Raw genomic sequence first — 17,500 nt, forward strand, 5'->3', positions numbered from 1 at the left:
CAATATTCTCCAGCGCAAGCAGCACGCTTCTCTCAGATTTCTCTTGTGTCAAATGAGAGTGATAACCTCACGTATAAAGCCTCAGGTAGGAATGTCAAAACCGCCATCTGCGTGCGCCGACTGCCTCCCGGCAAAACCTCAAGCGAAACCTCAAGCGGGCGCGGTTAATACGGTTTGACCCGTCCCGACGCTCACACAACGGCGTAATCGCGGAAATGCACGCGGTGAGGAGTCTAAGTGGATTAATGGCGAGCGCGCTCGTGGTGTCATTGTGTTTTGTTAGCGCATTAGGCCTTCTGCGGCGCTCCGTCCGCAGCCGGCGCCAGAGGACAAGACGCGTGTTTGGGGGGGGAAGTGTCCCTGACAGACTGAGAGGGGCGCCCTGGCTGATGCCGCCGAAGGCTCTGCTGGGCCAGACGGCACACCTTCTGCTCGCCTGGCACCTCAGGGGAACTCAAAGCAGGGGGACGCTCGCACCTCACAACCCCCAAAGTTATATTCATAGATAGATAGATACAGGTGAAGATGTGGATAGATTGTTAGGTAGCATGTTGCATGATGTATGGAACAAAATGGGGATAAGGAAATCGTAAAAAGGTTGTGATCAAATTGGATGTATGTAAAGTCTATGGACCTTTATTTTATTACTCTGTGAGAATTATTGGATAATTTCCACAATCCTTCTGGATATCTCGCTTTACATATAATCACTTTACTTCCCTTAAACAGGTATTGGGGATAAACGGAAAAGGTTGTCAGACGCAGAGTACTGCTCGTAACCCCATTTGAATACGCAGATTGGGTATGCATGCCTGCCTGGTCGAGGTAGTGTCCGGGGGCAAATTGAAATAAATGTGTTGTTGGATGGGCTTATCTTTGCCCAAGGGCATCTTGGTAGTTGCTGTGGGAGAAGACGTGCTACTGACAAACTTTCCTCCGTTTTAGGCTCAAACTTGCAGCTGGAAAACCCTGGTGGTCTTTTATCAAATGATTATAGTCTCGGTTGTTTTGCTTTTGTTTTGTATTATGTATCACAATGAGAGCATCGCGACACCACACCATGACAAGCCTGACTGCTCCCGTTGTAAACACTCCTGTGAACAGAAGGGGGAAGTGTCACAGAGATGTCTCTCTCCTCCGTCCTTTTACTGTCAATGTGTCCCCTCCTTCTCACCTGTAACACTCCGATAGTTGGGAGGTCTATATCTCTCTCTGCCTCTCTCTGTCTTTCTCTTTCTTTCTTTGTCTCTCTCTCTCTCTCTCTCTCTGCCTCTCTCTGTCTTTCTCTGTCTTTCTTTCTTTGTCTTCTCTCTCTCTTTCTCTCCCCCCCCCCTCTCTCTCTCTCTCTCTCTCTCTCTCTCTCTCTCTCTCTCTCTCTCTCTCTCTCTCTCTCTCTCTTCCTCCCTCCCTCTCTCTCTCTCTCTCTCTCTCTCTCTCTCTCTCTCTCTCTCTCAGTCTCTCTCACTCTCAATCTGTAACTCTTTCTCTTGTCTCTTGTGAATGTATGTAGCACCTGTGTGTCTGTTTGCGTGTGTGTTTATATGTGTGTTTACTTCTGGGTGTATGTGTACAGTGGATTCCTGTGCACATGGATGTCCAAAACAAGCTTGCGTGCCGGCGCGTGCGGTGACATGGGGGGTGACATGGGGAGTCTCTGGCGTTTCCAGGTCAGGCTTACCGCTAGGCTACGCAGTTCTGCGCCGACACGTCAGCCTGGGTGTTGGACCTGACAGTGAAGGAAGGAGCCAGGCGGCCGCTGGTTAATCCTTATCAGAGCCAGGGAGCAAACAGCTCTGCTCTCTCAGACACACGCACGCACATAACCAGCTCTCCTCCTCCGTGCATTATACATACACACACACACATAAGCACGAACCAAGCAAGCACGCATGCACGCACAGACGCACACATGCACACACGCAGGCAGGCGGGCACGCACCTACACAGGCACGCACGCACACATACACACATACACTTGAGAACATCACCTAAGCAACTTGCGTCCTTCACGCCTTCCCCCGTTGCCAGATGCTTCCCTCTACCTCTCCCTCCCTTCTGCTCTCTCTCTCTCTTCTCCGCTATCTCCTACCCTATCTTTATCTCTCTCTTGCCCTTTCCCTTCTTCTCTCTCTCTCTCTCTCTCTCTCTCTCTCTCTCTCTCTCTCTCTCTCTCTCTCTCTGTGTCTCTGTGTCTCTCTCTCTCTCTGTCACTGTCTTGGTCTCTTTCTTTCTCTCTCTCTCTCTCTCTCTCTCTCTCTCTCTCTCTCTCTCTCTCTCTCTCTCTCTCTCTCTCTCTCTCTCTCCCTCCCCCAACCCTCCCACCCATCCACTCTCCTTATGTGACTCACCCACCCTCTCCACATGGGGCCGGTTAAGGATCCCTCTGAGGAATACCAAACCGCGAGGTTCCGGGGCCAGACGGGCGGACCGAGGGGCCCGTGGTGATTCACAGTATGACTGAATTGTAATATTTAAGTAAGACCGATGTGTCCGGGCTTCCTCTGCAGGAGGCGGGGGCGGCGGCTGAGGGGAGGGCCGCTGCGTCTCCGGTCTCGGGCGAGAGCCACAGCGCGTGGGCGACACAACGAAGAGATTCTCGGAGCGATGCATGCATATGAGCAAGTGGGCGTGGCACCAGGTGACTCATGTGCGATACGCGGCTGCTCGTCAAAGAGCAAGAGAGTGAAAGACTCTGCGGAGATCCTTTTATATAGCGCCACTGGCATTAATCAGCTTTTTCTTTCTTTCCTCGCTGGAGGCGAGGACAAGCAGGGAACTTTCTTCCCTGCTTTTTGTAGCTTGCGTCTACTTTTCTGGTGGATTGTTGAAGATGTGCCCAAATCTTTGTATATATGGTATATATTAATATATATTCACTGTAACGCAATGTTGTATTAGCTTGCCACGATTTAAAAATAATCCTTTGCAAGTCTGAGAAGTCGGCTCCTGCTTTCCGAGCTAAACGATGACACATCAGGCAGAGGTTTAGAGCTAATCCTTGTGTATGGTGAATGGTGTGCGTGTGTGTTGTGTGTGGTGTGCGTGTTTGGGTAAGATTGTGTACGTACGCATGTTGATGTGTGTGTGTGTGTGTGTGTTTCTTTTTGTACTACCAGTGGTATGTCTGTAAGAAAAGTGTGTTTCTCAGTGTGACACTCTCCTACTGGCAAATCAGTCACAACAATTGTGTAAAACATAATCCCACGTTGTCACCAAGTTGCGAGTGAAATGACCCAGAGCCACAATGTTCTTATTCCGCCAGTGGCTTCTATTGACGTCTAAAGACACATTAACATGTTGTAGAATTGCAGATGTCAGCAATAAGGAACCCATTGAACCATGTCGCCCTCATCTCTTCACCTGAATGAAACGTTTCCAACTGTTTCACGCTATCAAGATTTATGTAAAATAAATGGTGGCATGTTTTTTTAGCTAATATGAATGATGACTAGAAAGCCGTTGCACACAGATGGTGAATGGACTCGTCCGCTAACCGCTAGGCCTTTACAATTTATGCATCACACTCAACCATTCATACACACATTTATTCACAAATTACTGCAAGAGCCAGCTGGTCGGGAAAAGTTAGGGTTCGATAAGTTGCTCAATGACACCTCAACCCTCGGCTAAGAGGAGCCCGGGATGGAACCAGCAAACCTTCGAGTTGACAACCCACAGTTACACCTGATCCACTGCAACCCACAACCAGACGTACGCTAGCCATACAGTGCTATTCTTGCTAAAATGTCATACTACTTTACTTAGAAAATGTAATAAGATTCCAGGAAATACATAACTTTATTGATTGATGAGCTATAAATTTGTCCAAGGTGATTCGGATTATTATAAATTCCGTTTGGGGATTGGTCAGCAACTTGATCTCAGTGATTGGTTGAAGCACCCCTTGAAATCATCACCCCTTTAAATCAAACACACACACACACACACACACACACACACACACACACACACACACACACACACACACACACACACACACACACACACACACACACACACACACACACATAAACAGACACGCAGATAGAGACATACACACTCTCTCTCTCAAAAACAAACACACACACACACACACACAAATATACACATACACACACAAGCATGTACACACACATACACACACTATGAATGTGACTGTCTGCGTGTGTGTGTGTGTGTGTGTGCATACTTTACCTTGGGCTGTACATTATTTCTGATACGTTACACTTGTCTCATGGTTGTATACAGTACAAACATCAATATATTTTCTTAAGGACAGAATGACCGGCTTGTCAGCCAGGCCTTGAACGACCAGCAACCGGTTACAACGCTGCTTCTCTGTACAGCTCTCAGGCGGTCAACCATCAGTGGGACAGGGCGAGTCTGGATCCGGTAGGAATTGTACCTGCTAATTCGAACCTGTCACTTTCCCGGAAAACCTTTTTATTTTGTCAGCAGTTTGGGGTGAGTTTGTAGTCAAGGCCAACCTTAAATGTATTAAATAATACATGTAACTTAGCCTCGTGAGACCAGCCTGATATTCACGTTTGCCTTTCGCAATGAATATCATTCCGGCCTTGGCTGGGCAGTGACAGGGCACATCAGGACGTTAAATTGCAGTGAACACCACCATTTTGTAAGAATAGGTACCTTGGAACATCGGTTATTGTGAACTAATGTTCTTTCGTTCAATGTTTTGTATTATTTGCGATTTGTTTTTTAATGAGGAGACATTGTGCTCGAAACTGCCACAGTGTTTCTCATTCAATGCATGGCAAAACAAAGTATTCATTAGCTGATGTTACCGGATGTTTGCATTGAAGTCCCGCCTCCACGCTGATCGGTGCTAGCATTTTCTCATTTTCGGAAAAAGCTTTCAACGGGCCCGAGATCAGTCCGATCCGTGGAGAGAACCGGAACGGGGGACTCAGAGACCGGGGAAATTCTCGCGAGGCTCATAGCATCTTGACATGGCAGGATTCACACTGCCCAACATGGCAGACACGGGTCTGGGGGTCATCCTGTACGATTCTGCCGGTTATCTGATACAGACTCTGCCTGTAGCCACGCTGGGTCACGTCCCACATCTGGCTAAAAGGGGCTTCACTTAATTGATTCATGTGACCATCTTAACGGGAGACCCTCCAAAACAAAACCTTGTCTCAGCCCTGCTCCCATAGATCAAAGCGGATCTGTTCAGAGAAGATGTTCACAGATTTTACAATTCCCCTCGTCCCTGTGCCCCCTTCCACCTTATAAACTCAACACTTGATATTATTATTCCAATGGGGTTTCTCTCGCTCACTTACACTGTGTCATTTCCACTATATATCATCCTCTAAGTCTTTCATTCATTGCCTCTCTCTCTCTCTCCCTCTCTCTCTCTCTGTTTTTTATCTCTTTCACTCATTCTCACCCATTGTCTAGGTCTGTCATTCATCTCCCTCTCTCCGCCTCTGTCAGCCGCTCTCTCATTCACTTCCTAAGCCAGTAATTGATCTCTCTCTCTCTCTCTCTCTCTCTCTCTCTCTCTCTCTCTCTCTCTCTCTCTCTCTCTCTCTCTCTCACTCTCTCTCTCTCTCTCTCTCTCTCTCTCTCTCTCTCTCTCTCTCTCTCTCTCTCTCTCTCTCTCTATCACGCTCTCTCTATCATGCTCTTTGTCATTCATTGTCTCAATCGAAAGTCTTTTGGCCGTCTATGTGCCTCTTCCCCCTCACTGATGTTCTGACCTTCACTCTCTCCCTCATTCTCCCTCTTAGTCTCTCTCCCTCACTCTCTGTATCTCTCTCCTCACCATTTGAATGTGTGTGTTTCTTTCAGCCACGCCACACAGCAGCAGACCAACAAAGTCATCACGAGTACGAGTCAACTCATCAAGCAGCTCTCTGACATCATCAGCAGCTCTTCACGGGTAGGCGGTGGATTTAATTCTGTGACTTTGACTCTGACTTTGACTCTGACTTTCTATCAATAAAAAACTAATGCAAACAGACGTTCCATTTTAAAACGAATGGAAGCCCAACTTGATGTCGTGTTGTTCTGTCATGCAGCAGGATCGCCTTCGCCTCACCCGGTTAAAGACTGAGCTGTCGGAGTCGGTCCAGCGCTATGCAGACCTGCAGAAGGTAACCTCTTCCCTCTATCTCAGTCCTGTTTAAATGGCGCTTACCGCTTGTCCATCTGAAGTCATATATAAAAAGTTTCTTGTCAAATGGGGAGAGGCTCATCTCTATATTGAAAAGGTTTGAGGATGACGCATTTTATTTAATAAGTAGTAATAGTGTTCATAATAGTAATATAATTAGTCTTTTATTACTTTATACGTTGTCTCATCTTTCTTCTTAAGTGTTTCCTGAATGTAACTTCCTGCTGTATACCTTGCTGTAGTTGTTTTTTACCTAATTCTTTCATTTTATTCAATTTCAAAACCCTATTTGAAAGAATAAAGAACTTGGAAAAGTAAAATCCTAAGCTATTATTTGTTTTGCTTTTTCCAGAAAATCGCAGACCGCACAAGGGCCTTACTTCCTCCGGCACAGAAGGAAAATAAGGTGAGGCCACTTGAGGCCAGCCCTCTCTCTGAACCACTATCTCTCCACTTGGTACGATGGCCCTGCTCATTTTTTCTCATCTCAGGGCTTTTGACTTTTCTCCCTCTGTTATTTTGTTCTCTACCTCCAATGACAATATACACCTTCACTGGCTGAAGAGAGCTGGTACCTTGTTTAATAGTAAGAGCAATATATTATATATATATTTATTTTTTTAAATATATAGAGCTATAGATGAAAACTGTGTCCAGGTCCAAGTGAAGCTCATTTTATTTCCCATTAATGCAACGCTGCATTTAAATGTCTTGATGAGATGAATTTTGAGTTATCATAACGCTGCTCGGACAGTACTGAAGTAGTCGGCCGATGTGTAATAATAAGAAAACGATTCCTCCAGCATAAGTTTATGGGGCCTTGCTTCAGAGAGCAAACTTGGTGTTAACAAACGTAAATAAGAAATATTCAGCTCCGGCTTCCATTCATTAAAAAACGCAAAACATAGGTTTCCCTCACAGCTACATCGCTGTTGGCTTTGAATTTCCAGTCACATGCGTCCACAGATCCTCCATTCAGTTGGAAATAAAAGAGTGTCCTTGCGGTGACGTGTTTCAGCAAATGTTATTCAAATCAAGAATTTCAGCTCTGCCTGTTGCTCTTACTTTGAAGTTCTTATTGTTAACCAGAAGGACTGCAGGTCATAAAACCTCTAAAGGTACTTCTGCTTTCTCTAGAAGGTACCGCTGGCTCCATGATCAAATAAAACACGGTTTGTTCCCGCTCTCCCAGGGCTGGAGATGACACTGTTTACTTGTTCAGATCACAATCACTAGAAGTGTCCTATTTAGATTCCCTTTGGCCCCCGCGTAGCTCTCCTCCAGTTAAAGTCACAAGGCACTGCTTCTGTGAATGCTGGACAAAGAGTGTCTACTTCGTTTAGCTGAGGTAATCGTATGATAAATTGCCGGCGTAGACCGTTGTGAAAGGCCACACACTTGAGAACATACCGCCAGGCCAGTGGATACACAATACTTTATTACACAGCTCTTCTCAATACTGTGGAACGCTCCGTTCACTTGCATGGGCCTTCCCGACTTCCGGTGGAGAATTATTTTTCGATAATTGACCCTTGCTAAGCATATAATGACCGCTGGCAAGGAAAGAGAATTTTTGCCTATGAATCACGTCTTTTATACAACTCCGTAAGTAGTCCAGTACCTTATAAACCCAGTGAATTAGGTTTCTAAGCGACGTCAACATCTTTGGCGGACTATTTCTCTGCTGCACAACACTACAAATGGTAATTGTAAAAATATTTTTTTTGTTTTGGCAAGTAGCTGTTTAGTAAGCGGGTTAATCTATAGAAGGTCGCCGGTCATTATTGAAAATAAGCCCCCTCAGGGCGAAGCAAGACATCTCCACTTCGCGTCCTGCCCTGTTCGCCCTGTCGAGGCTTATTTTCCCGATAATGATCGGCGTTCTATACATTATCCTTTACATATCTACTATTTCTAGTAGTAAATACTAGTGCTTTGAATATTATTATATTTCAAGTTCAAGTGCAACATGTATTTCTCTTTCCCAACAAGCAGTGAAAGGCTAACTTTTCCTGCTGTGCCTTGAAAATAAATTATATTACACGATATGTTTAAGTATAAGAGTGAACAGATGAAATAAACGTACTAGTAAATATAAAATAAAAGACATAAGATGACATAAAAAAAGATACAAATAGGCCTATATTAAATTAAATGACGATATAGGATTTTTTGTGAACAGATCACCTTTATATAGAATTAATACGTGTGTTGCACAATCTTGAAATGTAGTTCTCTGCATCGAGGTTGGGAGCTGAAGCAATGAAATCAAGTAATCATCTGGCATGCTGGAATAGTTTGAATTGTTGAAGTTTGAATTTTACATAGAACGATTTCACGAAGAAAGACCTATTTTTTTGTGTTAATAGCTGCTCTTTTATATCACGTATTACGGAGCACAGTGGGGGATATCAGAGTAGTGGATGCTGCTTCGTCCAAAGCGAAAGTGGTTTGCCATTTATAAATGAGAGTCCGGGTTACGCAATGATTGCTCCTATTAAAGTGAACCATTAGATCCAAGCATTAAGTACAAAACATAACTTACCCAAAAGTTCAAAACAAAACTTACAGCAGTCATTCAAAGTGCATCGCAATGATTCAGTCGCAATGACCGCCTGGTCCGGTGAGGAGTGTCTGTGTGTCTTTGTTATGCGGGGGGGGGGGCGAAGGTTCTGGATTTTCCATCTCTGTTGTAGATCAAGCGGAACGACAGGACAACACGATGATTCACCACGGGCATAAAACTACTGAAATAACAACAGGCGCCTTAAGGTTCCATCACTGTCATAAATATGGAATAAGCGGCAAACACTTTTCAGATCGGTTCCACAGCCCCCCACCTACCCCTTCTATCCTCCAGACGGCCTCCAAAATGAAAATCCGGCTCCTGAGAGCCCCTCACGCCGAGCCGAAGCTTCGCATATGGACGTGGATGTGTCCTGCATGAAAGCGGATGTTTTCACTCGTCCTGGAGTGTGTGTGTTTGTGCGTGTGTGTGTGTGCATGTGTGCTTGTGGGTGTGCGTGGCTGTGTGGGTGCGTGGGTGCGTGGGTGCGTGCGTGCGTGCGTGCGTGCGTGCGTGCGTGCGTGCGTGCGTGCGTGCGTGCGTGCGTGCGTGCGTGCGTGCGTGCGTGCGTGCGTGTGTGTGTGGCGGAAGGGGGTAAGGAAGGGGAAAGATGTTGTGGAGATGGCTTGGGAGCGATGAGTCAGAACGTCGGGCCGGGACCAAAAGACATGTGTGACTCAGCGACGGTTAGTCCCTGTGTCCTGACCCTGTCTCCTGACCCGCACTGGCCCAGTGCTCCGGTGAATCTGTGCAGTCAGCCAGAGAGTGCAGGAATGTATTAACAATGCATCAGATCAACATATTGTGACGTCTGCATGTCTGCGTGTGTGTGTGTGTGTGGTTGTGTGTATGACTGTTCTTATGCATGCGTGTGTGTGTGTGTGTGTGTGTGTGTGTGTGTGTGTGTGTGTGTGTGTGTGTGTGTGTGTGTGTGTGTGTGTGTGTGTGTGTGTGTGTGTGTGTGTGTGTGTGTGTGCGCGTGTGTGTGTGTGTGTGTGTGTGTGTGTGTGTGTGGATGCACATGAATGGGCCTTTCTGTGTGTGTGTGTGTGTGTGTGTGTGTGTGTGTGTGTGTGTGTGTGTGTGTGTGTGTGTGTGTGTGTGTGTGTGTGTGTGTGTGTGTGTGTGTGTGTGTGTGTGTGTGTGTGCATGCACATGATTGTGCATGTGTGTGTGTGTGTGTGTGCGTGTGTATGTGCTTGTGCGTCCTCAGAGTCCCCAGACGCCATTCACTGAGCTGTGTGAGGAGGGTCCCCTCTTCAGCGGCGCCGAGGGTCCGGAGGGCAGCATCCAGGCCTTCCTGTCGGAGATCAGTGAGGACGACGTGACGGCCCTGCGGCAGCGGGAGGAGGCGCTGCTGCAGATCGAGGTAAAGACCCCGTAAAGACCCCCGAGTCCCAAGCCACCGGCGCTCATTGAGAGAGCAAAACGAAACACATCAAAGTCAAACTCAAAGTCGGCTTTATTGTAAATTTCAAACTATGTGCCAGGCCAATAGAGGAATCGAAATTATGTTTATCTCCGACCCAAGGTGCAATAAGGAAAATTATGTAAAGAAAAGAACAATAATATTTGCAATAAATAAATTCTAAGTAGTGCAAAAGGTAAGGCAAAACAAAACGGTATATATATAAAATAAAGAAAACAAAAGTAAATTTGTAAACAAATGGAAATGTGCAATATGAGTTATTGGGGGCAAATGGGAGGGGGTTTCATTTCGCAAACACGCACGGAGCCATTGGAAGTTGATTCCTCCGGATCTCGTCGGAGGGACGGCAGCGTTGTCTCTTTGCAGTGTGTTTGATAGAATCCGAATGCTGCACAATGAACACCTTCCATTTTGATTGACCATCCGGTTTAATAACATACAATATTGTTTTCATTAGAAAAATAATTTGGACAGCAAACTTTCAAACAATATTGATATCTATTGTCTCCCATGGCTGCGCTAGCCCCCCGCTGTCTTGGTAACGGTGCACTCCAGACGCGGCTTTATTTACCACTCCCAATCCACAAAGCTTATTAGTATTTGGTCACAGTCGCCTCATGCTGCTGCAGGCCAGTGAATGGTGGCCCAATTACCACGCCGCGTAGACAGCCATGTTTGTTCCTTTACCTGGCGGGAAAGTGTGAGCAGAATGGCAACAATTAAAAAAAAACGCTTTAAACGACCATGAACATAAGCCTCCCCGGTGTGTGTGTTACTGTGTGTGTGTGTGTGTGTGTGTGTGTGTGTGTGTGTGTGTGTGTGTGTGTGTGTGTGTGTGTGTGTGTGTGTGTGTGTGTGTGTGTGTGTGTGTGTGTGTGTGTGTGTGTGTGTGTGTGTGTGTGTGAGTGATAGCATGTCATGTGTGGTGTTGCCTTGACCCTAAGTGGCCTGGAACTCAGCCGGGCTCTGAAGGGAGCCTGATGAGACAGGAGTTTTGTTCGTCTTCCATCCAAAGGAAAGATAACAACACTCCGGCGCACAGGTCTGAAATGAGCGAAAGTTTGGGAGCGAGGGAGCAAGCGATGGCTTGTTTATTTTTTCCTTAATTCCATCACAACTTGTTAACCGCAAAACCACAGTGTTTTTCTTCTTCTTCTTCTTCTTCTTCTTCTTCTTCTTCTTCTTCTTCTTCTTCTTCTTCTTCTTCTTCTTCTTCTTCTTCTTCTTCTTCTTCCTCTTCTCTGGAGCCTGTTGATGTTGCTTTTCAGGCAGTATTTTGAAAGCCGTCAACCCTTTTCGAAGCTGTGTTCAGGGCGGATCAAAGCGGACGGCCGTGGCTTGCATATCGGTCTACCTTTTGCTGCGGCCCATTCGCTGGCTTGTCAGTTTGTCATGAATGATCATCTCCCCCCCGTCGCCACGTTTTCGATGTGTTCCCTGTAGCTTAATGAAGATGTATCTCTGTGCCCAGTCACTGCCAACTTCATCAGCACTGGAATCAGGCAGCCGCGGATTCTCGCCCAACCTGGCGAGCAGGCACAGGAGAGAGCGTCAATCGTGCCCTTACAGAGTGACACGCAAACACTTTTAGAGAGAGCGAGAGAGAGAGAGAAATAGGGAGAGAAAGAGAGAAAGGGAGAGAAAGAGAGAGAGAGAGAGAGAGAGAGACAGGGAGAGAGAGAGAGGAAGGGGTAGGGAAAGATGGAGGGAAGGAGAGTACAAGCAATTGAGAGAGAGAGAGAAAGAGAGAGCGAAGGATGAAGAAGAGAGAGAGAGAAAAAAAAATAAAAAGAGAGAAAGAGGGCCTCTGATGTGACTGACAGCTTCATTTCAGCAAAAGACGTGGAGATGCAGAGGGTCCGATGATGGCTGTTCAGGCCTGTCTGTCCCGTGCTATCGTGGAACCAGCTGGATAAGCGTCAGAGTCTGAGCTGGAGCCGGGGCGGAGCTGAGGGACACGAGACGCTGTGTCTTTTGGCCGACTGATAGCATCTGACAATTTGCTTTTCATACATCTACGCTTCCCTTCCGACACATATTCCCACCCAAACAAACACATGGCACTCAGATACCAATACAAACACAGGCACACCGAAACAAACACACACACATTCGCACACACACACACACACACACACACACTCACACAAACTCACAGGCATGCGGATACACACACACAATCACACACACTCACCTATACGCACACATATAAAACCATACAAACACACACACACACACACACATACAGACACGTACACACACACACTTCAATCCATCACACCCAATGCTTCTCCTGTCCCTCTTCATACCCTCTCTCCTTCCTCTCTCTCCCTTTCACTCTTCCCACTCCTGCGACTCCCATTCCACTGAATCAACAGCGGTTCAGGCAGTTTGAGACGCTCTGCCGTCTCCCCCGTCCTCGCCTGTCTGTCTTCTCCCCCGGTGACCACGGGGAAGCGTCTGTCATCTCTATCAAAGCCTGGCTCTCAGGGAACTCCTGTTGATCCGCGACTGAGGGCTGGTTAAGCCCCCATCTCTGCGTCCTGTCGGGGAGACTGAAGATGGGCAAACTCAGTCACTTAACCCCCCTGCCCCTCCCCCGGCCCTCCCCCATACGCAGCCAGCTTTGAAGGACGATACAGGTCTGGGTGATGAAACCATCTGAACTTCAATCCGGGCTTCGCTAAAACATCCCTTACCAATGTCGTCTCCAAGACTACCTTCCTTGTATTGATTCTGCTGGAGATCATTTGAATATGTGTGCGCTCTCGCCAGAAAGCACTGAGGTTGTGCAAACTTGCCATACAAAACTTTACAAAATGTATTTTAAGTTGCCATAATGCTATATTGTCATTGTTGGATGAACGCTCTTTGGGAGAATTCGTACAACGTCTCCCACGGACGGAGCGTCGGGGTGCGGTGGGAGGAGTCCCCTCGGCTCAGCGCGCCCCTATCTACCATCCCCTCTTTCATACGTCTAATGATCACGGCATGGATACCCAGCCCTACCCTACAATAGCCTTTTTCAATCCAATACAAACGTAATCCAATCTGGTCCCATCCATCCCATCATGATAAGTTCTCCCCCCCTTCCCTCCGTCCGCCCCCCCTCCCATAGCTGTAGACTGGCCGCCTCTCCTGTCCTACGCTGACCTCTCTCGGAGCCATGTTAGCCATGTAGCGCTCTAAGTTTTTTCCTACTGGTAGGGACAACGCCCGGGGTCCCAGTGGTCCCTCCGAAACATTCCTTGGCCCCGGGAGATCATTTCATCAAGAATGTATTCATAAGAGAAAGGGGCGAAAGAAGAATGGGAGAAAAAAAAAGAAAAGAGCCAAGGGCAAAACAGAGGACAGCTTTCAAGGATACATCTGAATACAACACCTGGCTCGGCAGAGAGAGAGAGAGAGAGAGAGAGAGAGAGAGAGAGAGAGAGAGAGAGAGAGAGAGAGAGAGAGAGAGAGAGAAAGAGAGAGCTAGAGAAAAATGGATAGCTAGATAGAGGGAGAGTACAAGAGGGAAACAGTGAGAGATAAAGAGTGATCACCAAAGAACACACTTACAGACACTCTCTCTCCCACACACACACACACACACACACACACACACACACACACACACACACACACACACACACACACACACACACACACACACACACACACACACACACACACACACACACACACACACACACACACACACACACGCCTTAATAGATGTACACACCATGGCACGTGTTTGCCCTACCAATGCACCGCCCAGACCCCAGACATTAGATCTCGGTGGTTTTACCCTTGAGTGAAGACAGGCACAGTACTTACACAGGTAGAAAAATAGCAGCCCTATATATATCCAGCACCGCCAGTAAGCCCCAAGCCCCACCAGTCAGCCTACAGTAGGCCCCACCAGCCAGACCATCTTGAATGAAAACATAACATCTCCCAGTAGATGTTAGCGAACACACTACGTCTTTCCCTTTTTATCCTTGTCTTTGTCCATTTTATCACCAGTGTTTTATAGGAGTGCACCGCTAATAATGTGGCGTCACATCGCCTTGCAACTAACACATGACGTTATTGCTCGCCAGGTGGGGACCGGCTTACACAAAGTATCACCGGAAGGGGTTCCTTCCACACTGTCCCGTGTCTGACGGTGTCCGTTCTCTGTCCTGTCCCCTCTGTGCCCTGTCCCCTCTCTACCCTGTCCCCTCTGTGCCCTGTCCCCTCTCTGTCCTGTCCCCTCTCAGCCCTGTCCCCTCTCAGCCCGGTCCCCTCTCAGCCCTGTCCCATCTCAGCCCTGTCCCCTCTGTGCCCTGTCCTGTCCCCTCTCAGCCCTTCCCCCTCTCTACCCTGTCTACTCTCTACCCTGTCTACTCTCTACCCTGTCCCCTCACAGTCCTGTCCCCTCTCTGCCCTGTCCCCTCTCTGCCCTGTACCCACTCTACCCTGTCCTGTCCCCTCACAGTCCTGTCCCGTCTACCCTGTCCCCTCCGTGCCCTGTCCTGTCCCCTCACAGTCCTGTCCCGTCTACCCTGTCCCCTCCGTGCCCTTCAAGGCCTGCTTACAGCCTTCATTAATGGGGGTTTGTCTTATAGGTCTTCGGGGGGTCGGAAACATTTGATTTGTGCATTATAAACTTTTTATTCAGTGAGGGCAAAAAAAACAAAAGAAAAACCAGATGTCTCATGCTCAGGCCCCTTACAGGCAGTCTGGGAAAATATTGTAATTTTTGCTCTCTCTCTCTCTCTCTCTCTCTCTCTCTCTCTCTCTCTGCCATCTCCTTTAACCAGTAACCGTGGCCGTAAATCTGCTTAACAGTTTTCCAGTGACATCGTGTCCTCACCACCCCCCTGCCTCCACAGATGCCTTTGGGTTTGGTTGGATATGTGGAAAGAATTTCATATCAGCTGTGTTAAGCACACACATTATAGTGATAAATAGGATGAGAGAGAGAGAGAGAGAGAGAGAGAGCGAGAGAGCGAGAGAGCGAGAGAGCGAGAGAGAGAGAGAGAGAGAGAGAGAGAGAGAGAGAGAGAGAGAGAGAGAGATGAAGGGATTGCAGAGAGAGAGATTGAAAGAGATAGAGAGGGAGAGAGAGCGAGAGATGGAGGGATGGCAGATAGACAGATAGAGAGAGATAGAGACAGAGAGAGAGATGTAGGGATGGCAGATAGAAAAAATATTGAGATAGGGAGAGAGAGTGCAAGAGAGAGATGGAGGGATGGCAGTTAGAGAGAGATTGAGGCAGAAAGACAGAAAGAGATTAAGGGATTGAGACATAAGGTTGAGCGAGAAATTCAGACAGGTAAATTGAGATTGAGTTGAGGATGACAGTATTGGAGAGCACAGTAAATAAACACGTTCATCACAATGAAAGAGGGAACAAAGGAGACTATGACTGCATGAGAGGCAAACAGACTCACGTGGCTTGCTTACATGTCAATACTCAGCCATAATAGACGATAACAAATGACTTTATTTTGCTAAAGGCTTTTTTTCTAATAGAAATGTGTAAAATTGAAATTAAACAATCAAGGACACTGGCGGTAATACTTCCATCTGGCTCCTCCAGTCTGTTTGCATAGAGCCGTCTCCATGTCCCAAACAAGCCATAAATAACTAACTGCCTTGGCAGTACTCACATCGTCTCAGCATATTTCCCCCCAATGTAAATGCGGTAGTAAAGTGTTAAACTAATGTACTTGGTCTTCTCCGTAACATGGCGGCGTCTATACGGATGCCTTGTTTTGTTTGGATTGGAATTTCCCTTAAGTTTACTGTAGATTTGGCAAATTAGCACAATTCTGCGGTGCGTTGAGCGCTGGAAGGGTTTCCATGGTAAACAGGAGGCCAACGTGCCAGTATGTGGCAGGAACAGAAGGAGGGGTTGAAAAGAAGATCATTACTAATTTCCCTTGTTGTGCGATGGCTCCCGCATCACCAATTGTCATCCAATCAGAGCCTGGATGATGGAGCTAGATGAGACATCCCCCCCCCCCCCCCCCCCCCCCCCCCCCTACACAATATAAACATAAACCAACACATGAAGCAAAGCGTTTCCCTTGTTTACTCTTCAGGGCACACCCGTCCATTGCCAATCCAACCTCTTTTACTGTTTTGTTTCTCCTTTTGTGTCACCGAAACTCCGTCTCTCCTGCTCCTCTCGCTTCTTCTGATGGGGGGAAGAATCATCTTGATCAGCTCCCTCCCCTCCCTCCACTCTCTGGTCTGCTGCGCTTGTCAAAAGGGTTTAAGTGTCTCTGCAGGGATGCAGCGGCAGTGGTGGTTTTTGTGGGGGTAGGTGGTTGGGGATGGGGGTCTCACCTGTTAGAGGCTAGTAGAGCGCTGTCTAAATCGTGTTGACGCACTGCGGGGGGAGAGAGTCGGCGGGGGGGGGGGGGGGGGGGGCATTTAGCAATACTCGTCCTAGATCCCCCGCTTTCCCAATTCATCAACGTTTTGCCCTAAGGCCCCTTCGCCGGGAGGAAGTGCAGGACAGTGGAGTAACCGTAACCACGTGGCTGAAAAAGGGCTGGGGTCGATGTCCTTTTGCCCGTGACACTGTCCCTGCATCGCCGGGCTAACTGCGGAAGGCATTAGCCTGTATCTCGGGAGCGTTGGATGTGGCCTTCTGATGGTCAGGGTGCTAATATACCGACAGAGTTAGCAGGCTACTCTATCTTATCGCTGATTCCATCCACCCACTGTCACATGCTCTCCCGTGTCCCGGGGACATCGCTGAGAACGGCGCAGTTGTAATTATTTTTAGCGTTTAATGGGCTTGTGCACGTTTTGTGCCCTGTAGAAATGTGTTTTAACCTGCAATACTTTGAAGAAGAAAGTGAAAACAAACTCAAATTAGAAACAAGAAACCCAATAAAGGGACACATTTTATCCTCTCCATCTACCTGAGAATCTGCTGTTTCCGCTCCTTCAGACACAAGACGTGTCCCTCTAGGGCTCCTATCTCCCTGATGCTACATGACTCAGGACACCAAAGAAATAAATCAAAGGGGAAGAGGCCCCGGCGACGGAGGTGTCAGTCATAATGCGCCTCCGGGACGCTTCTTTTTGTGGCCCTTTTTTTTCCCGCCATCTCGGCCCCGCAGTTTAATCGTGTGACGCGCCGACTCTGTTTTGTCCCTCCTACGTCAGATGGAGCTGATGTCTAAGTCCTCATCTGACATTTCACTTCTGTGATAACACAAAGCCGGCCTTCCCTCTCCCCCCCCCCTCGCTCTGCCTGCCTGTCTGTCGGCCTGTCTGTGCTTTCGCTTTCCCCTCATCAAACTGTTGTTGCAGCTCATTCTCAGGCGCTGACAGCGATGGGACTGGAGGAACCAGGGTCTCTATGGGGCCG

The 17,500-nt window shown here is 47.6% G+C and overlaps 1 protein-coding gene across 1 annotated transcript in view; it reads left to right on the forward strand.

Annotated features, from left to right (window-relative positions):
- The window catches only part of tsnare1 (T-SNARE Domain Containing 1), a 70,114-nt gene that overhangs the window by 25,698 nt on the left and 26,916 nt on the right, over positions 1 to 17,500 (forward strand). The window contains exons 5-8 of the mRNA XM_056602495.1: positions 5,821 to 5,911; positions 6,051 to 6,125; positions 6,498 to 6,551; positions 9,925 to 10,080. Coding sequence (XP_056458470.1) covers positions 5,821 to 5,911; positions 6,051 to 6,125; positions 6,498 to 6,551; positions 9,925 to 10,080 — 376 coding nt within the window. The remainder of the gene's footprint in view (positions 1 to 5,820; positions 5,912 to 6,050; positions 6,126 to 6,497; positions 6,552 to 9,924; positions 10,081 to 17,500) is intronic.

This window comes from Gadus chalcogrammus, chromosome 11 (genome assembly GCF_026213295.1).
Source record: "Gadus chalcogrammus isolate NIFS_2021 chromosome 11, NIFS_Gcha_1.0, whole genome shotgun sequence".
NCBI classification, from domain to species: Eukaryota; Metazoa; Chordata; class Actinopteri; order Gadiformes; family Gadidae; genus Gadus; species Gadus chalcogrammus.